We start from the raw sequence: 21259 nt of genomic DNA on the forward strand, positions 1-21259 counted from the left end.
TCTTTGTGTTCTCCTGTTAACGCTGATCCAAAAACCAGAATAGTGGGTTTAACATCTCATTGCCCCGACTTTTTAAAAAAGCTACAATCCACGACAATAGCTCTGTGCGGAATATACAACTGACAGCTGTACTATGTCTTTAATCAAACATTATGCTTACATCCTGGACCAGGGTTTTCCAAATGTCTGAGGGACACTTATTATTTGAATTAAAATGGTTAGCATAAAATATGGCCCTTGCTGCCCAATAACTTAGTTTCACAGAGGAGGACAACTGTTGTGCCTCAGCTTAAGTCTCTGTTCACTTGTTTCCTCCAACGTATAAAGGCAAATAAATGCATGGTGGCACAACACCCGAAAGCGAACGTTTGGAACCTTTTATTTCATGGAAGATAATGCTATCAATGGCTACTTGCCACGATGGCTTTGATCTGCCTCCACGATCAAAGACAATAATAAATGTTGGTGCAAGTAAAAAAATAAAATATAGGAAGGATAATTCCTGGATGCCAAGATCCAAGTTTGGGGCAAGTACTCTTTGGTGAGGAAACCCCAGCAGATTTAAAATCACAAAATCTTTTATTCTGTGAACCACCCTGAGATTTTATGATGAAGGGCGAATATATAAACGATAGATAGATAGATGATAGATAGATAGAATATGCAACAAAGTAAAGCAAGGGAATATAGGCTGATAGACCTTTAAAATATGCCCTTGTGAGTTCCTTCCAAAGTTCCCCACTTCCTCTAGCATAGAAAAAAAGACCACACTTTGGGTAAGTTAAAAATGGTTTACTTACAAACTCTCCAATGGTCAGATTCATGTGCCTTCCCATGCAGTATTCAGAAAAAAAGTTGTAGAGGCAGTAAAGCTTGGCTTAGTTCAGTGATGGCCAAACTTGGCCCTCCAGCTGTTTTGGGACTACAATTCCCACCAACCCTGACCACTGGTCCTGTTAGATAGGGATGATGGGAGTTGTAGTCCCAAAACAGCTGGAGGGCCAAGTTTGGCCATCACTGGACCTTAGTTACAATGGTGAAAGTTCCTAAATTATTGGTAAAAGACAGGGGTCAGCAAACATTTTCATCAGAGGGCTGGTCCACTGTCCCTCAGACCTTGTGGGGGGGGCGGGCTATATTTTGAAAAATATAAATATCCTGAAAGCTGGTCCAGCAGCTGCCTCTGCACCTGGAGGAGGAATGCACTCTGCATGTGCTCAGGAACGCATCTTGGTGTCACCCGCTCACCGGCGTTGTTGATGAGCAGCAGTCGCTCTATCGGCCCATCCCCACAGAGCTCCCAGGCGGCGTGTACCATGTGCTGTGGCCCGTCGTCTGAGGCCAGGTTGGTGGGCAGGCCGTGCCTGCTGGCTCCGCACTGGGCAGGCAGCGTGCAGCTCACCCACCAGCTGCTCCAGCGGGGCCGCCAAGCACGTCACCAGCAGCAGCTCCGAGCTGGGCACGAGGCACAGGACCAGCAGGTGTGCCAAGCTCCTGCTGAAGCCTCATGACATGCCCGTCACAATGCCCATGATGCGGCCCAGACCCGCTGCCTGCCTGCCGGCCTCCCTGTCCAAGGCCACGCTGGGTTTACCTCAGCACGTGGGTGGTGTGGCTTCAGATTGGCTGTAGGAGAGCCAGTGTGGTGTAGTGGTTAAGAGGAGTAGACTCATAATCTGGGGAACCAGGTTTGCGTCTCCGCTCCTCCACATGCAGCTGCTGAGTGACCTTGGGCTAGTCACACTTCTCTGAAGTCTCTCAGCCCCACTCACCTCACGGAGTGTTTGTTGTGGGGGAGGAAGGGAAAGGAGGACGTTAGCTGCTTTGAGACTCCTTCGGGTAGTGATAAACCAGGATATCAAATCCAAACTCTTCTTCCTCCAGAGGCATCCACGCTTCAAATTGGCTGCAGGAACTTCCTGCAGCCATTCCGAAGTGGGCAGCAGGGTTTGCGGGCTGGATTTATGAGCCTGGGGGGCCGAATCTGGCCCCTGGGCCGTAGTTTGCTGACCCCTGGTATAAGAACTGAAGAGTGTCTTGTAAGAGCCATGCAGTCTTAAGTTGCAGCAGCCAGTCAAGCCCTCCTCACACCTTGAGCTTCTTTTTTAGATGGGAGGATGAATAAAGGCTTGACTGCCTAGTCCCTCCCAAGGTTAGCTAAGCCTGGCATAACAGCTTACTCTATGGTTTTAACCCCTTCATGCATTAATTAGACTTAAGCATGTTGGTTATGTGAGGCTGGCTATCCCACAACGAATACCCTGGGAAGAGAGATTGACTGTTAAATCACTCTGGGAATTGGAGCTCTCAGATGGGAATAAGGGTGTACTGAAAACCTTCCACACCCTTGACAAAATACAGTTCCCAGGATTATTTGGGAGAAGCAATGGCTATTTAGGGTGGTACGATACTGCTTTAAATGTGTAGTGCATATGGACCCAACTCTGGAAGTAGTTGTTGTTGTTCAGTCGTGTCCGACACTTCGTGACCCCATGGACCAGAGCACGCCAGGCACGCCTATCCTTCACTGTCTCTCGCAGTTTGGCCAAACACATGTTAGTAGCTTCGAGAATACTGTCCAACCATCTCATCCTCTGTCGTCCCCTTCTCCTTGTGCTCTCCATCTTTCCCAACATCAGGGTCTTTTCTAGGGAGTCTTCTCTTCTCATGAGGTGGCCAAAGTACTGGAGCCTTAACTTCAGGATCTGAGATAGGATAGACTGATGGGTCCAGGAACACATAGCAAGCTTTACAAAAATACAGGGATTTGAAGCCACATTTCCCTTGGCCACAGGGAATTCTTATCCATAGGGAGAGCCAACCTGATGTTCTCCATATGTTGTTGGAGAACGGGTCCCAGGGGTCCCAGGCAGCATGGTTGATGGTCAGGGATGACAGTTACAGCCCAAAACAGTTACAACCCTTCTATCCCCCCCACAATAGGAAATATAAAACTGGAGTCATACTGCAATTCTGTATTTACTGTAATTCCATCTTTTATTTTTGTTGCCTGCTGAGTATTTTCTTCTTTAACAAGACCTGTCTTTCAACAAGTCTTCCAAGTACCGAATCTTATCTTGTCAGTATCTGAATTTATTTGAAATTGTTTTATATATGCAATTGTTTATAAATGCATAGTTGTTTTGTAGATGGTTTTTGTTTCAAGATTACTTTGGCATGCCTCATTGAAAGAGACTCATAAATGAGTTGCAGTCCAACATCTAGAGGGTTAGAAGTTCCCGCACATTTGTTTCATATACATAAGACAAAGTAAGTCCTAATTTTTGTTACATGGACATTCAATTTACCAAATGAAGTGGTTGAGCGATTCTTTCACAAATATTCCAAACGATGTCTTGCCTTTTCTTTTCCTGTTTTTGGAAGGTCAGACAAGATACACTGCCTCATGAAACTTAAAGTGACATTGTAAGGCATTGGTTCTTTTTGGGTCACACACCCCTTTTGAGAATCTGATGAAAGCTATGGACCCCTTACCCAGAAAAATGCATATACACATAACATTCTGTATACAATTTATTTAATCCCAATGGAAAAGTCATTTTTTGCACCTGGTACTTGGACCCCTAGAGATCCATGGACCACAGGTTAAGAACCTCTGCTGTAAAGTAAAAATCCACTTGGCTTGCTTATTATTATTTTACTCAGCTTGATTTGATGAGGTCATAGATTTGTGGACAGTAACCAAAATCGATAATTAGTGGCACTTTAAAACTAATAAAGCTACTGCAGCAAAAAGCTTTTGTTTTGCACACACAATGAATTTCATAGTCTTTAAGGAGGCCCAAGTTTCTGTTGCTTTTGCTGCATGAGGAAAAGTGTGGCTACCATTTTGATATTTGTCCTTAAGAAGCTACTCTTGATCAGCTTCTGTGTAAGCACAGGCAGAAGAAAATGCAGCAAATGGACCTGAGAACTGTGACACCCTAGCAAAAATTTCAGTTTAAGCAAATCTAATCCATAAGGTGACAGCAGACATTTGCCCTCATCTGACATTTGGCTTCTATGGAATTCAGTAAGGGAAAGTAATGGGTAAGGTAATGGGTTTTTTTTGTATGTACAAAAAGTGTTTGACTACATAGGAACTTTCGGGGGGGGGGGGACTTCCAAAGTATTTGGAGTGGGTAACATAGAGTAGCAACGTGAGTTTTTGCACTGATTTCAATAATCTATAGTAGTAGTAGTAGGCATGTAGCTAAACAATAGTGAATGGACTCTCAGAGAGACATCCAATGTACTGTTTGCAATAGCTTTCAAAATTTTAGTAGAATGAATTGGGGGAGTGGGGAGTGACAAGAGGCTGGCATGAGAATGAGGAATTTAAATTAGCACTATAATAATAATAATAATAATAATAATAATAATAATAATAAAAATCTTTAATACGGTCAAAGACCAGCAAGAAAATTGTACAATCCAATTCATGAAATCGATATCTACTTAGTAAAATTACAATTAAAATTTTGGAGATTTTAAAAGTTTTATAAAATTGTTATAGATGGATCTTAACCACCTGTCGACATTCCTGCAATAGTCCTACGGTAGTTCAACTAGGATATCAATCATTAGTATTAAATTAGCACTATAAACATGATGTGGCAATACCACTCGCATACGTTGTTGAATTTTTAAAAAAGAAGTTCAAACGCTACATTAAAATGCAAGGGTACAAAACTTTTATTTTCAAAAATACACTGTACAGATTATTAAGACTTCACTAGTGACTGTGTTTTGTCTTTGAACAGAAGGATAATAAATACTAGCCAGTTTGAATATCAAACCTAATCCATTATTGTGAAGGAACTGATCAGAACATGAGGTCTACTGTTTATGAAAGACCATCCAATTCAAGTCATTCCCCCGCCCCCATTAAGTCCACATTTTCCATAGATAAAAATTATTAGACCTAACACTACAATTTTAATTTAGATTCTTTTGCTTTCAAAGTCCTAGTCACTAGTTCAATTCTCTCTTTTAGCAAAGTGGCTTCTTCAACATTTTTGTGAGCTTGAGTATTCTTCAGCAAGAAATGGGTGAGGAAAAGCTTCAAGCCTTCATGCAGCAATCCCAATTTAGGGTTGTCAGCCAACCTGGGAAAAACACAAAGAACTGCAAATTAACCAACCCAGTATTTTCTTTAGGGCAATGTTACTTCACTAACAGGGTATAGCCAGGCAAGCAGGATAGAGGCTTACAAAATATTCTGGAGCATTGTATGGCTAGGCTGGTGACACCATAAGGAAAACCACATTAGGGCTCTGCAGCAGAACTGAGATGCTCCAGCTTCTACTTCCAGTTAAAACTACAGTAACGGGGAGAAAAGACAGAGCCCCTTTCTGACAGTAAGGCGATGGTTTGACAAATTCTACCTGAGACCAGTGTTCGAAACTCCCATTGTTCTAGGCGCATTTTGCGACAGGGAAATTCATTAGCGCGAGTAGTTTTCTGAGCTCTGGGCGCAGGACTGCACCTAAGATTTCAGATTAAAACTGCAGAGTGGAAGGAAAGGAGGACCTTTTTCTGCCTCCCCACTTCTAGCTACTCTTAGAAGACTGGAGAAGAGACCCTCTTAAGAATATTGGAGGGTGGGCAGGGGAAGGACTACTAGACCATGTGAAAAATGAACATAATATTTTAGCTGCAGTTCATTCATTTTCAGCTTTGTATTCTTGTTTTAAAAAAGTGCACCTAGACATTCCGTTGTTGTGCTCATATCCTAGGTATAAGGTGCCATTTAGCTCCCAGCTGAGACAGAACCCCTTTTGTCATTAAAATGATGGTTTGACAAATTCTACCTGGAACCCCTAGGATGACTTACTTTCCAAAGATGTGGTTTAGTTCTTCTGGATCTGTTTTCAAGAACAGTGCAGATAGTACTTGTCGTAAGAAGTGGACTTTTGGCTTGTCTAATTCACTGAATTCAATTACCTAGTTAAAAAGCAATGAAATGTCAAAAACTCTTAAGACACTCTCAAGCTATTAAGCTGTCATGAAAACGCTAATGTTATTAGTATTAAATAAATCACCTGTACACTACAGTATTACCAAAAGAACAGTCATTAATAATTCCAGAGAGCTCAGCTCACCTGTTTGAATATACAGTGGGATCTAAAGCTTAATTGTGAATTCAATGCAAGAAGACATCTGTTTATTGCACATACTGGCCAATTAACAAAGAAGTGGGAAAGATTTCATGAAACATGAGGAGATCAACAGCAACTTGCTTAAATCTTAACACCCTCAAGGACAGCTAATAGGGCACTTGCCAGCTGTTGTCAAACTACAGGTACAGTTCCCATCATCTCCAACCACTGGCCATGCTGGTTGGGGCTGATGGCAGATGTGGTCAAACAGCATCACTCTGGGTACCCCTGCATGGATACTGTTGCAAACCTAGATTTCTCCCCATAGAATAACCATTTGCTTTGCCTTGCTTGTTAGGTGACGTTACATACCAAAGAACATGTGCATTATGCATGAGCCTAACATGAGATTTAAAAGTAAAGGGTTTTTTTAACAACAACAACAACAACAACAACAACAACAACAACAACAACAACAGAGTTTTGCTTACCTTGAAAACAGTGAGGGACAGAGACTTAGTCTTCAACAGATGAGCCAAGAGATGAACTAAATTTGATATAGCAGTAGTGGACAGGTTTCCCAAATCTCTTATTTTATCCCACATACTGAACTGGAATGTCATCTAGTTAAAAAATAAAAAAGAGAAAAGGCCGTTTATTAACAATCCTACTCTCACAGGTAAGCTGGTTGAGGGGCCTCAAAAGGCAATCTAAGTGTTGCTCTGCTGGCAGAGAGGAAGGTAACACTAGCAGGTTGACATTTATATCAACGGAAGACCCTACCCTGCCTTCAGAAAGCTTTGAGGCACGCTGAGGTGGGCACAGGGGCACTAAATGTAAGCCCCTTTATTTCCTGGACATATCCTAGAAACGGCACAACCCTAACCCAGCTGAGGGGTTGGCACAGTTCATTCTACTCCACTGCAATCAAAGCTACCCACCTTCCCCATGGTATTATAGCAGGTCATAGGATATGGTGCTAGCTTCACCAGTTGACCTCCCCCTCCCCACCCCAAATCATCAATATAAGGTAGGATCACTTTGTGTAGTTAATTACTTGTTGCAGCATTGTAAGTTACGTGCAGTACATTCTGACAGGACAAATGGTGATAGCCTCCGACTCCAGAGGGAAATTTTTAGACGTAAAACAGTTGGAAGGAGAAGTGGAAGAGAGTAGGGTACAGGGGAGATATACCGTATATACCCGAGTATAAGCCGACCCGAATATAAACCGAGGCACCTAATTTTCCTACAAAAATCTGGGAAAGCTTATTGACTCGAGTATAAGCCGGTTCACCTTTGCTGCTGTGGAGGAGGAGGAGGAACAAGCAGCCCGAAAGCAACCCTTTGGGCTGCTTCTTCCTCTTCTTCCTTTGCCAAGTTTGCATTTATGCGAGCAGTTCAGGAATGGAACAAGCTGCCTGGGGATAGTAAAGAACTGCCGTTCTTGTACACTTCTTAAGGAATGGTTGACTGGGGAGAGCGGGTGGCGGCTAGAGTGGAGAGAAAGGGCTTCTTTCTCGCCACCCCCACCACGCCACGCCTCACTCGAGTATAAGCCGAGGGCAGCTTTTTCAGCACAAAAAATGTGCTGAAAAACTAGGCTTATACTCAAGTATATATGGTATTCCCTTTTTTATCTTCCTTTTTTTTGCTTCTTCTTCTGGTCTGGCCTCCTTGGAAAGGAGGAGAGATCATGCAGACCATGCTTTGCTAGAGAATGGATTTGTCCTCTCCCTCATGCTTGCATCATCAGTCATTCCCTCCCTTGGAGTTGCTTCAAGGAGAAAGAGGACAGAGGGGAGAGGGAAGGTAATCTGTGTGAAAGGGCAGACAGCATCTCTTATGTCTCCAGCTACAGATTCCTGCCTTATAGTGCCCTTGTCATGAGAGACTGTCCCTTACTAAATACAGAATTGAGGATTAATTTAAACACTGGAGCACACTGGTCCCAGAATGTGTATATGTGCTCTGTGTGTGTGTGTGTGTGTGTGTGTGTGTGTTTCTGTGTGTGTGTGTGTCTACTTTCATGTGCTCCAAATCATTTAAATGAATATGGCAGGGAATGACTGAAATATTTCCCATACAATCCATCACTAAGCTGTGGTTCCTTTCTGAGAAAATGCTATTGTTTGGCTTTACCAGCAATATGGAAGGATTGTGGCTCCCCCCCACCCGAAACGTAATTTCTACATAAATGCAGCTATTACATTTAGCAGTCATGTATTTAGCTACCATATATTACCATTTGATAACACCACTTTCATTCCCAGAAATTTAAAAGGTGCAACCAGTAAAGAGAAAGACAAGTTCTTAGCTTACCTGGAATCGCTTTTCATATTCGCAAAACTTGGCAGACAAATATGCATAGAAGGGGTTATAAGTCTTCTCTTGCAGACAACAGTCTATGAGGACATGGACAATCTCTCTCTCCTGCTGATCTTTCAGCCTAAGCCTAAAACATCAATTGCCATTATGTAAATTCCATTTCCTGAATGTTTAGGCTGAACTACCATAAAATGGAAGAGTTACTGCCACCCAATTCATTCTTGACTCAAACTCAATCCATTACGCATCAAGTAAAAGAAAAAAGAAAAAAGGAGGATCTAAATAGTTTATGCCAAACCAGTTTCTTCATTGCAGTGTATTCTGCATAATGATTTCAAGAATATATGGACAACAAGATCCATACCATGGGTTTCTGGAAAAGAAAGCATTCTTAACTGTGTGCTTTATACAGTTGTGGAATGATTACTAATTTTTATCAAGAGAAAAGACTTGATAGGAAGGGTAGGTAGGGCTACGACCCATCTTTGAATGCAGTGGTGTGCAAAAGAATTGGGAGAGGGAATCCCTCTGTATGACAATATGTAGATAGCTCAGTTGGTTAGAGTGTGGTGCTGCTAACACCAAGGTTGCAGGTTTGATCCTCATATAGGACTATTGCAAATTCCTGCATTGCAGGGGCTTGGACTGGATGATGGTCAGGGTCCCTACCAACTCTACAATTCTATGTTTGGCCTCTGGGTTACAAAAAGCTGGGTTATTTACAACCAGCTGTCCTTCCTGGGGTTGATGAGAGCTGTAGTCCAAAACATCAAGAGAGCACCAGGCTGAGGGGAGGCCAAGCTATTCTGAATTAAGAAACTGCTAGTGGGTGAGTGACCCAAGGAAAACTACCCTCTCAAGTTTTTCCAATTCCTAATTGAGGGTGTTGGGGATTTCAACCAACCTAATTACAAAAATATAATCAGCATTAATGAGTTCCCACTGGCTGTCTCAGCAGAAAGTCTGGCAGGACTGAACAGCCTCCTTACTCAGAGCTGGACCATGCAGAGGATTAAGACGCTGTTGGCAAGGAATAGTCTTAACTTGTGCTGTACCTGTTCTGTCAAATAAGTCTGATTTAGATTCCAGAGCTGTCAAATGCTTGGCAGCACTAACGCCAATTAAAATGAAAAATGTTTAATATTATAATGCAAAGAGTGTCAAGCACAAAATTTGCATCCTTTCAAAATGAGGCTTTCATCTATAGTTACCCAGTCGGAGATGAACTACATGGCTGGGATGGCCTTATTTTGCTAAGGTAAAATGCTTCATTTTACACCAAGCCACTTTTCAGTGAAGTCAATGGAACAATAATGTGCAATTTGTAGCAAACAATGCCATTGATCGCCCCACAAGATGTTGTTAGTCAAGAGGATCAAAAGTAATGCAACTAATTTCTGTAGCTAGTGGCAAGGGTCACCAATGGTGCTCTCCCTGTTGCATGAGACCCTGTCCCACACCACTCCCCCGCTGAAATTATGCTTGAAAGAATTCTTTTGTAGCCAATATAATAAATTGTGCTTGGCTGAGGTGTGCATGTGGTGCCCACAAGTTTCTTCAGTTTGCAGATGTGCCCACAGAGTAAAAAACATTGGCATTTCCTGACCTAAGAGCTGAGAATGGAGGTATGTGGATGCCAGAACACTAAGGTTCTCAAATATTTCTTCTGCAGGATTTAGTACCGGCTGTTAAAAAATGCTGTGGTACATAGACCATTGTTCAAATGTTTATGACAGGTGGCCTTTAACCTGAAGATGCAGCTGAAGGCCCACCAAAATCCATGAAGTGCATACCTCACATTTCATACACAACAATAATTCATAGCTGAATTTAATTTTAGATAGTGGGGTCTATGGGACCTCCTGTTACATTTGTGCATATATGCTTGCTTACAGTAATAATGTTTTTGTGAAAAAAATGTGAGTTTAATTTAAGCTACCTGCAGCTGAGTTGGTTAGTGGGACTTAAATTTTCGAGAAACCTCACAAGCACACTCTCTTAAGCATGTTGTCACTGTACCAAATTAAAAACAACAACAACAACAAAGGTGCATAGAAATGTGTTCCTACTAGGCACTCTCCAACTAAGAAACTTGATGGAGCTTCCATATTCACTCTTTCAAGTGCTTCCTTGTTTGGGCTTTCTCTGATTGGGTTAAAACAGAAAAGGATTCCTTCACTTGGTAAGTGTGCCATTTGCCTATAATTTAAGGCAAAAAGCAGCCTCTCTCTCACACACCCTTTAAAGAGATCTTTTGCTTTTTCTGAGTGGCAACTGTTTCTCATCTTTTCAGACGCAGGGTCCACTCCTACATCAGAATCTTAAATAATGTTGCTGCCAACTTGTTCAAATGGAGGATTCTTGCTGCTTTCTTGAGCAGTGATAAACTCTGGGAGCAACATTACATATGAAAGAGCACTGGAGACTTGTGTTGTGCTCTTATAGTATATGTTTTAGTTAATATACAAGCAAAGCATATCGGATAGTAACAGGCAGTCCACCGGGCAGCAAACCTGCAAATGTTGCATCAGATCCCAGAGAGCACCTCCTTCCGAGGCTTTATCTCAATTTAGACAACTCTAGCTAAAAATCCCAGGTCTCATCTCTAAATTCAAATGACCTTTTCTCTCCCACCCTCCATATATATACACCCTGCGGAGTCCTGGTTTTGGACCCCACCCCCTGCAGGTAGATTGCCCATTCAAGAGAACATTCATAGCCATTATAGGAACATTAAGGCTCTTTTGTCAAATCCCATCAGGGGACACTTTAGGGAAAGCCATAGCGACAGACCATTTACAGTAATCAGATAGATGGACAAACTCATACCACCCCCTCTCTCAAAAGTGGTTCAGCTACCATTAAATGGCTCCTGGCTGAAAGTTCTCTCATGAACAGAGAACTGGAGAAGTTAGCAAGTAGCCAAAAACATACAAGTGAAACATGATTAGTTATTTACATAACAGAATATTTCCACACCTGAAGAAGTGTGCATGCACACGAAAGCTCATACCAGGAACAAACTCAGTTGGTATCTAAGGTGCTACTAGAAAGAATTTTCGATTTTGTTTTGACTATGGCAGACCAACACGGCTACCCACCTGTAACTATTTCCACACCAATTATACTTACTTCTGTAGAGAAAAAATAAATTCCAACAAGTAACAAGGCCCCAGAGCATTCCTATAGTCTGCTCCTCTCATGCCCCCAGTGGTAGTGGACAGGACCTCTAGTACGAGGCAGATAAGCTTCTCCATCTGTTTACTTCCCTAACTTTCAGGCTTCTGAATTATTCCCCCTGCATGGCGTTGCCTCTGGGGTGTGCAAATTTAAGGGCCTGGTCCAACCCACTTAAACTTTCATGGCACAGAGAAGAGGTGATAAGAGGCTTAAGAAGAGGTTGTTCTCGCTCATGGCTGCAGGCTCCAGCTAGTCTCTCTGCATCCCACTCACTTCCAGTGTGGAGAGCTTTTTCTCTTGCTCAACTCTGGCAGAGCCTTTCCCCAGCAGCTTTACTAAAAGTGTTTCTTCCAGCATTTTTATTCTTATCACTGTTGACAGGCTCCTGAGCAGACAGTCCCTCAGCTGCTCATTCATCCCACCCACAACTAAGAGCTAATAAGCTGGATTTCTGGGTCAACCTTGACCCCTTGCAGCTGATGATCACTCATGACCCTCATCTCCTGCCATGCAACCTCCAGGCTCACTTTCAGGATTGCCTCACATTCCTTGGAGTCTTGTTCTTTCCATGCTGGTTCGATTTACACTAGGTCCCAGTCTGTAATAACAGCTCACATTCCAGACACCAGTCTTAATGCACTCTCTGCTTTGCGCACGGCAAAAGTTTCCAGGAGTGGCACAACAGGGTTTCATTTCATTTTGACAGGGTCCAAGAATTAGTTTGTCTTACAGAGAAACCTATTTGTCCTCACTATCAAGTACTTGAGTACTTGAGTCTTCAAGGCTTGAGGGACAGGTCCCTCACTTGCACAGATATGTTCTTAGAAATTTATTTATTTATATTCAAACTGCTGAGCAAGTGGAGCCTGTTAGAGGCAGCTGGTAGCCTTTCTTGATAAAGGATAAAGAATACTTGACTCAGCAAGTGTGGGCACCTGCCTTTGGATGAGAGAAATTTGTGATTTTTAAAAAATCATTTAATTTGTTTACAAAAAGAGCTTATGGGAAACAGGCAGACCGCAAGTCTGCTGCTGCTCCATCAGACCTCAGAAAGCTGTCACTGCAGCCACACACAAGGCTGCTCCACTTTAGCTAACCCAAGCTAAAACTCTCCTCTTCAAATTCAACCTCTCACTTTCATGCTGTCCCCTTCACCCTGCAGAGCACTAGCTTGAGATCCCACCCCCTGCAGATAGATTGCCCATTCAGGAGAACATCCACAGCCATTAAAGGAACATTAAGGTGTTTTTTGTTTTTTTTTACATCCATCAGGCAACACTTTAAGCAAACCATCAGGACTGCCATCTGATTTCAGTGAACAGGCCTAAATTCACAAAAAGGTGCAAAAAAATTATTTTCTCCCTCTATGAAGCAAGCTCTTTTTCAAAAATGGGATTATCTCTTAGGTTTCAATCCTATGCACAATTACTTGAAAGTAAGCTCCACTGAATATTTTACTTCTGAATAAACATGCTTGAGATTGCACTGTAAGAATGTTTCTAACTGTTTCAGGTTAACACCAGGCAGAATGTACACTTGCTCCAGCTAAGACTTTGCCGGTTCTTATTTACGAGAAAGGTATTTCACATCCAAACAGTGGCTTAAGTTTCTGAAATCATCCTACCCTGGTGACTACTTACTTTAAAAGTTTTTCGAAGGCATCCAAAAAGTCTTCGCTAGTCATCAAGATACAAAATATATTCCTCCTAATATCTGTGTTCATTCTTTGCTTACGAGCAAGCTCCAGAATCTTTGAACTCACCTGAGTAGGGGAAAGGGTTGAAAACTTAACATTTCACAAACTCTTAATATCTCGGATGAGTTTCCTAATTTCAAACAGTCTGGTAACATCTTCATCAGGAATATGAGCGAAGTCAAACATTTGGCTTTCAAGCTACATAACTTTCTCAGGAAGTGAGGAAACCCAGGTATTTTCAAAATGTAATCCTCAGGGCCAAACTACATAGTATGTTATTCATACTTTTTGAAAAGTGTGATTAAAATGGGGACAGTGGTACCTTGGTTTAAGAACAGCTTAGTTTATGAACAACTTGGATTAAGTTACAGGTAGGTAGCCGTGTTGGTCTGCCGTAGTCGAAACAAAATAAAAAAAATTCCTTCCAGTAGCACCTTAGAGACCAACTAAGTTTGTTTTTGGTATGAGCTTTCAAAGTGTGCATGCGTGTTTCAACTTGGATTAAGAACACAGCAAACAGATTTTGAAAGGAATAAATTTCTAAGCACGGCCACCACAAATACCTTCATTTATGCTCATTAAGAATCCCTAGAGCAAGACTGCTCTTTGGGAGACTGTCTTAAGACACATTCCAGAATGACGTTAATAGTGAGGATCACATTTACCTTTCCTGCTGTTAGTATTGCTTGAATTTGGTTGCTGGTGCTGTCAATCATTGGCGCTCCGCTCCAGGATGATCCAACAATCCACCACCGACCAACTTGTTCAGCAGTTAGGAGAGATTCCAATGACACTCGAAGTTGAGCTTCTTTTCCAGAACTGCTATTATGAGTCTTATAGAAAGGGAAAATGCCATGTCAGAAGATTTTTTTTTAAATAAAGGGTTTTATACCCGGTTGTCAGCCTAATTAGATGTCCTCCAGTTACATCTGGCAGCAGATATGCTGGAAACCCAGGCTGTGGTTTACTTGAACTGAAAGTGCTCCTCTTTTTGAACCACTGGTAAACTCAGCAGCCAATGCTCATACTGAAAACCAAACCTTGTTGCACTAAGACAGTCAACTGTTCTACATAAGGAGCTCCTAAGACCCAGGATGTTAGTAGCAGCTTTGGCTAATACTCAAGTCTTTGTTCACAGTGTATGAAAGAAATATAGCAATATGGTTTTTCATGTAGTTTACCAGTGTCCTCTGCAGCTTTCTTAGTTTCTCAACCGGCTCTGGATCGTAACCAGGGATTTTTCTCATGTCATTGTTTTTCAGTGCCAGCATGGTCTCCAACATGAAACAAACCTTTAGAAAAAGACAGCATGTCTGCATTATTGTTCCAGTACCTAAAACGGCAAGGATCTGTAGCATTAAAAAAATGGACTAGAACCGAAGTTTTATACCCACCCACTAAGACCAGTTTTTAAATGTGTCAAACAAAATCAAATGTTTCACTGATTTATGAAGAACTGAAGAAGCTCTAGTTTGTAGGTTTTCCAGAGAATGCCCAACCCATCATACCATAGCGCAAGTTGTGTTGGGAAAATATAGGAATACTAAAGTTCCTACCAAACTCTGTTTTAGGGTGGTATTGAGTGCTTTCTGTCTGCTGATGGAACAGGGAGAGGGAGGTGATTATTACTATTATTATCATTTAGTAAATTTGTATACCACCCTTCATCTGCAGATCTCAGCACAGTTCACAACATAAAAATACAATAAAAAACCACAAAATTCATAACAAATGTAAGAACAAAAACCAAATCAACAACCCCCTTCCCAGAACACATTTAAAAGAGTATCGGATGTTAATCAGCCAAAGGCCTGGTTGAAGAGGATTTTTAGGGACTCCCCCCACCCCACCCGAGTGCCCCTCGCCCCTTGTTCCGCTGGCAGATTCCCCCCATCACAGAAAGCATGGGATACCACATTTTGATGAAAAAGTTATCCCAAAAAAGGTACTTAAAAAAGGCATTCATACCCTTGACTGGTCTTGGAATTGCTTTCCTACTACATTTGCTTTTTTCTGGGCCTCCGTGATAAGTTCTTTTAGGGCCAAAGCATCATCTTTCCTCAAGGAAAAGCCTACATTTTTCAGCAGCAGCAGAATTAGTTCAATATCCTTTTCAGAAAAAGTGCTAACAAGCTTCTTTAAGATGTCGAAGATCAGCAGTGAATGCACTACATAAAAATTGTACAAATGAGCAATTAAGATAAGGAGGTTCTCGCATTCTTTCCCTTCAGCTTCACTTTTGTAGACTTCATCAAATTTCCGCACCACAGTTTCCAAAAAGTGAGCACCAACCTGGAACATTTAACACACAAACATGATCCATGAGCTGCTGACCATTTAAGCACTTTAAAACAGAAAGCCAACAATTTATAACTAATGTTGTGGTCCTAAAATTTGCTGACCAGCAATTTAAAAGTCATATATAATAATATATACCGTAATATTGGCTGCTGTGCTAGCATAAGATTACTAATCACTGCATTAGGCTGCATTACACAGACAAGTCCTTTCACTCAAGACTATTTCACAAGTGATATCTGAATGAATTTTAGTTTGGCAGGACACCCTTGTAAATGCTAATGAGCTATATCAAGGTGATTAAGAAAGAAAAAGTGTAGCAGTTCAATATACCGTAATTCACAGAGAAGCACAGAAGTCCACTTAAGCACCACTTTTGAAAACAGCCTTAGATTGCAGTGGATGGTGATGCTCCTGTACACAGGGCAGGTCAGTTATTAAAATGAATGTGTGACTGCAGAAAATTTGCACACTGATAAGTGTGGTGTAAACCACTGAGCCTTGGGCTTGCTGATTGGAAGGTTGGCGGTTCGAATCCCTGCAATGGGGTGAGCTCCTGTTGTTTGGTCCCAGCTCCTGCCAACCTAGCAGTTCGAAAGCATGTCAAAGTGCAAGTAGATAAATAGGTACCCGGAAAAAACTGTCTGCGGACAAACGTCGGCTCCCTCGGCCAGTAAAGCGAGATGAGCGCGCAACCCCAGAGTCGTTCACGACTCGACTTAACTGTCAGGGGTCCTTTACCTTTACTGCAAAGGACCAAGTCACACACCCCAATGCCCTCAGGTCTCACCATCCCTAGTCCAACATTTTAGCCACGCCACCGTGCTGACTTTCAGACTGCCAACAGCAGCTTATTGTTTTATTATAGTAAGTGCCCTTGAGGTCATTTCAAGTTTGCCTTCTTGAGGGAAAAGATGTGATTCAACAAAGAAATACTAATGAACCCCTCTTTCTACAAATTTTATTCAATTAATTATGGGTATTGGTTGATTACAGAAAACCTGAAGTCCTCCTTTGTTTAAACAAATGCCCCCTTTTCAATAAGTAGCTATACTACTATTGTGCAGCAAAAACAACAAAGAGCCTTGGGGCACCTTAAAGACCAACAAATTTCTTTTTTTGACATAAGCCTTCCTTGACTTTAGTCCATCAGATGCCTGAATCATATTCCTAAAGTTGCAGGTGTGTGTGTACATGTGTGAGTTTTTTGTGGGGAGGTGGGCAGAATTGTAAAAAATAAGGCCAGAGAGAGAAGTACAATTATGTGATTAACTGCGGTCCTTCATAACAAACGCCCCTTTTCAGAAATGGCTGGAAATCAGAACATGCACTCCTGGCTCCTAGAAACCAGTGTCAAACCTCCTATTAGTTTTAATAGAACTATGGCAAACAAATCATTACTGCAGAACACACAGAGTGACATTTGTAGAAGAAAGTTGCTTTTCTCTGTGGTCAATATGCAAAGATCCTTGGCTTTTTCACCACAAAGTTATGAAGTACTACTTAATGAATATTTTCTGAAATAATGACTTGATTTATATTCTACTATTCTGCTTAACAGCACCTGGTATCACATTGTTTAAAAAAACCAAGTATCATAAAATCTAAAATGATCAAAATGTCATGAAATTATTAGCAGAACCCAAATGAAAGGCATAGTAGGAAAGTTCCTTTATTACTGTGCTACTTACTCAACATTGGAGAAAAGGAAGATTCAGAAAAATTACCTCAATTCCCACTGTCCGATGAAGGATGCTAACTAAAAGCACATGCTCCATCACCAGCCTGGAAGGCATTGCTGATTCTGTAACGCAAGCACTGATAAGGATATCTGTCAGCGTTTCATTCATATCTTTTCTACTGTTCACCATGTAGAGCTCCTCCAACTGTCCACTTATAGAGGCTAAATTTGGTTCACTCAACCTAGCGGAAAATAAATCATATGGAAATAAAGTTAAACGTTAGCTTTAATGTTCTGTTTCATTTTAACATCCAGTCATATGAAATGTATTTCAAAATGTGTGTTCATGGGTGCTTAAAGTATATATTTATTAAAACACTTTTGTCCATTTGAGTAAAACTTATAGGTCATTCAGCTAAATTTATTTGCTTTATTTCCTGCCTTTCTTTCCCTAATTGAACACAAAGTGATGCCAATAAGACTTGGAGCAACAAATAAAAATTGCAGTAGGGCAAGTTAGAAGTCCTCAGATGTGCTGTCTTGGCTGATTTCTGCAAGAAAAATTTCAATATTCCCCATACAAACTGTCCTGTAATCATCATCTGAGATACTTCTTCCTGTCTGGAGGTCCAGAGGGTGGCAACAGGCCTTTTCTGAGGCGGCTCCCCATTTGTGGAATACTTTCCCCTAAAAGGCTTGCCTTTCATTACATACCTTTAGGCATTAAGCAAAAACATTCCTCTTCTCACTGACCTTTGGCTAATAAAACAATCTCTGGCCTTTTAAACTGTGTCTGGGGGTATTGTTTTTGTTTGCTACCATGTTATATATTTCTGCGTTTTTAAATTGTAAACCACCTTGTGATCCTTGGATGATGGGTGCTAGAGAATAATAATAATAATAATAATAATAATACCTGTTAATTAGGCCCTTCAGTGTTTTCCTCAGCCTTTCCAATTCTTCCCTTTTGGGGGCATCTATTGTCTCTTCAGACCTTCGCATATGTGGGGGAATATACTTTGTAGCATCTTGGCAAGGATTCTTTAAGAAGGAAAAGAAAAAACAGACAATGTGTTAATTAAATAATTTAATATTTGAGGGAAATGGTTGAATATTGAGATCTCATGTGCTTTATGAATGAAAAGGAACCTGTTCTGTATATTTTACTATAATGTAAGCCATCTATGTGAACGTTTGGCACACTGATATTGTGAAAGGTGGGAAACAAATGCTCTGTGACAACGCGATAGCCAACATGGTAAAAATCTTCACATTTTAACATTGGCATCTGTACCTAAAAATGTAAATGGTGACTGTGACAAATGTAGGTTTGCTAACTTATAGACGTTTGAAAGGTACGCTCATTGGGAAGCTCGGATTAGGGGCTGCTCTCAAAGGAGAAAGCTTGTTGCTGTGCACTTGTCAAAGGTATGTCTCAGGAAACACAGGGAGCTGCCTGATACCAAGTCTGAACATTGGTCCATATAGCTCATGCTGACTTGCAGCAGGCCTCCAGGAGTTTCTTTCAGCCTGACCTGGAGATGCCGGGAAGTTATGGTAACCAAGTACCTTCTGATTGTAAAGCAGATGTACTACCACTGAGCTATGACCCATGTCTATCTCACTAAGTATTGGTACACACAGACCCCCTAAACAAACTGTAGATACAGTATTTTTTTTTTTAACAAAACAGACCTCATCCTGCTCTCCAGGAGAGGTGGGTTCCTTGGCTCCAGATTCTTGGCTCCTTAGGCCAGGGGATCTGCTTTCTTCCTCTTCATTCTCGCTTTCTCCTTCCCCACTGGATTCTTCTGAGCTTCTTGGGTCTTCTTCCAGTGCGAAATCCTCCTCGGCCTCTTCTTCCAGGCCCACCTCCTCATCTCCCCTCAGCCCCTCTTCCTCAGACCCCTCTCCTCCCTCTTCCCCCGGCCCCTTTCCTTCTTCCTCTCCTTCTCCTTCCCCCTCACTGCTCTCGTACAGGCCGGAGAAGGGGGTCCCTGTCTCCAGGGCTCCCAGCACGTAACCCAGCCCGTCCCTTGCGAAGCTGGGAGGCAGGGCCGCCGCCTCCTCCGCCAGCCCTTCCAGCGGCTGCTTCTTCTTCTTCCGACGCTTGCCGAGCCCCAGCTGCCTCTCCAGCCGCCGGATCTCCCGCTCCTCCTCCTCGTTGGCCGCCAGCAAGGCTCGCTTGCGCGCCAGGGCCGAGGCAGAAGGCGAGGCCTTCCCGGGTCTCTCTCGAGGGGCCTCGGCGGCGGCGGGGACACGCTTCTCTGGCTCCGGGGCAGGCAGGGAAACCTGCTTCTTCTTCTTCTTCTTCTTCTCCGGCGGCTGTTCCTTCTTTCCAGTTGGCGCTGCCGAAGGAGGAGGCCGAGGATTTTTCACCGCCTCACCGCCATTCAGGAGACGACGACGCCGGCTCCGTTTCAACCTGCGCTTCTCTCGACGCAGCTCCCGGCGGTTTTTCCGGCTGCTCGACGCCGGCGGCGGAGGCTTCTGCAAAGGAGTCGAGGGGAGGCCGAGGCCGAGGCCGCTCCCGCCGCCCTCGGACCCCCCGGCAGCCGCCACGAACTCCCGCACCGCCAGCCCCAGTTTCTGCAGATTCCCGGCCTTCTTCTGCTTCTGCCGCCCTCGCCTCTTGCTGTGCGCCTGGCCATTTGTGGCCGCCCGCTTCATGGCCTCTCCCGGTGTACACAATTCAGGCCTCTCTCTCTCTCCTCAAGCGTTGCGCCTCATGGGCGCCGCCATCTTGGCGCGGCGGCTGTTTCGAACACGGGCCTTAGAAACGGCAGCGCCACCTGCTGGACCTTCGTTGCAGCCTGGACAAGGTTCGGGACCCTTTGCCGGTTTGACTTGTCCTCTGCAAGGAACGCTGGGAAATGTAGTTCCCTCTGGGAACGGATCCTCTTCGCAAAGGCCATACAGTACTGTAATTCCCTATTTGTGACTATTTCCCACCCACCTACCCGGTTTTCAGAGAGTTATTATCGCTCCTTTTTCAGACGGTTTTCATTTCGTTGTTCATCTGCCTGCTGTGTAGCCCTTTGTTGTAACTCTCAACAAAAGCCACATTGCCATGCTGAGACTATTCCAAGCATAAACTAAAAGCAAACAGAATTCAGCAGTCCATTGCATATGAGATGATATATATCAACAGAATATCAACAAATGGCAAAATTTTCAGCCTCCCAAAGCAATGACTCATTAAGAATAAGAAAGAGGCCCAACCTTCAGACTAAAAAGACAGGTCCTACTCCTAGAAAAGCAAGAGAATGGAGATCAGCTCTTCAAGGCTGCAAAGAATTGCTGAGCTATAAGCATTAATAGATCTGGTTGAGGTCAGGCTGATGTTCCCTTTCTGGCGTTCGTTTGTTTATTATTTCTTTCATAAAATTTACATACCACTTGATTGTGGGGGGAAACCCTCGAATCAGTTTACAGAAAAAGATAAGACAACGAAATTATCACTAAAGCAATTACAACCCTAATTTAAAACCACAGTAGAATAATAATAAAAAGTTAAATTAAAACTTGTACAAACTTTTAAGACATCTAGGTAAGGTAAAGGGTAAAGAGACCCCTGACCATTAGGTCCAGTTGCGGACGACTCTGGGGTTGCGGCACTCATTTCGCTTTATTGGCCGAGGGAGCCGGCGTACAACCGGGTCATGTGGCCAGCATGACTAAGCCGCTTCTGGCAAACCAGAGCAGCACACAGAAACACCATTTACCTTCCCGCTGGAGCGGTACCTATTTATCTACTTGCACTTTGACGTGCTTTTGAATTGCTAGGTTGGCAGGAGCAGGGACCGAGCAACAGGAGCTCACCCCATTGCGGGGATTTGAACCGCCAACCTTCTGATCGGCAAGCCCTAGGCTCTGTGGTTTAACCCACAGCGCCACCTGCGTCCCTAAGACATCTAGGTAGGCTTGTCTAAATGTCATCAGCAGATGCCGAAAAGAATACAGTGAAGGCACCTG

The 21259-nt window shown here is 42.9% G+C and overlaps 1 protein-coding gene across 1 annotated transcript; it reads right to left on the reverse strand.

Moving 5' to 3' along the window:
• Positions 1–4813: 4813 nt before the first annotated feature.
• NOM1 (nucleolar protein with MIF4G domain 1) lies at positions 4814–20046 on the reverse strand. The gene is made up of 11 exons (XM_033165227.1): positions 18980–20046; positions 18201–18325; positions 17331–17526; positions 15274–15597; positions 14487–14597; positions 13971–14138; positions 13250–13371; positions 8424–8556; positions 6593–6724; positions 5837–5946; positions 4814–5108 (listed from the first exon to the last, which is right to left on the reverse strand). The coding sequence occupies exons 1-11, from the start codon at positions 19952–19954 to the stop codon at positions 4931–4933; spliced, it is 2574 nt and encodes an 857-aa protein (XP_033021118.1). The 5' UTR covers positions 19955–20046; the 3' UTR covers positions 4814–4930.
• Positions 20047–21259: the final 1213 nt, after the last annotated feature.

This window comes from Lacerta agilis, chromosome 12, assembly GCF_009819535.1.
Source record: "Lacerta agilis isolate rLacAgi1 chromosome 12, rLacAgi1.pri, whole genome shotgun sequence".
Lineage (NCBI taxonomy): Eukaryota > Metazoa > Chordata > Lepidosauria > Squamata > Lacertidae > Lacerta > Lacerta agilis.

What these genes read in the sequence shown, in the direction of transcription:
- NOM1 (XM_033165227.1), bottom strand. Translation starts at nt 19,954, where the DNA reads ATGAAGCGGGCGGCCACAAATGGCCAGGCGCACAGCAAGAGGCGAGGG. An exon ending in CTCCTGGAGAGCAGGATGAG is followed by an intron (nt 18,326 to 18,979) that starts GTCTGTTTTGTT and finishes TCCTTCTTAAAG; the next exon opens with AATCCTTGCCAAGATGCTAC. An exon ending in AATTCCAAGACCAGTCAAGG is followed by an intron (nt 14,598 to 15,273) that starts GTATGAATGCCT and finishes CTTTTTCTAAAG; the next exon opens with GTTTGTTTCATGTTGGAGAC.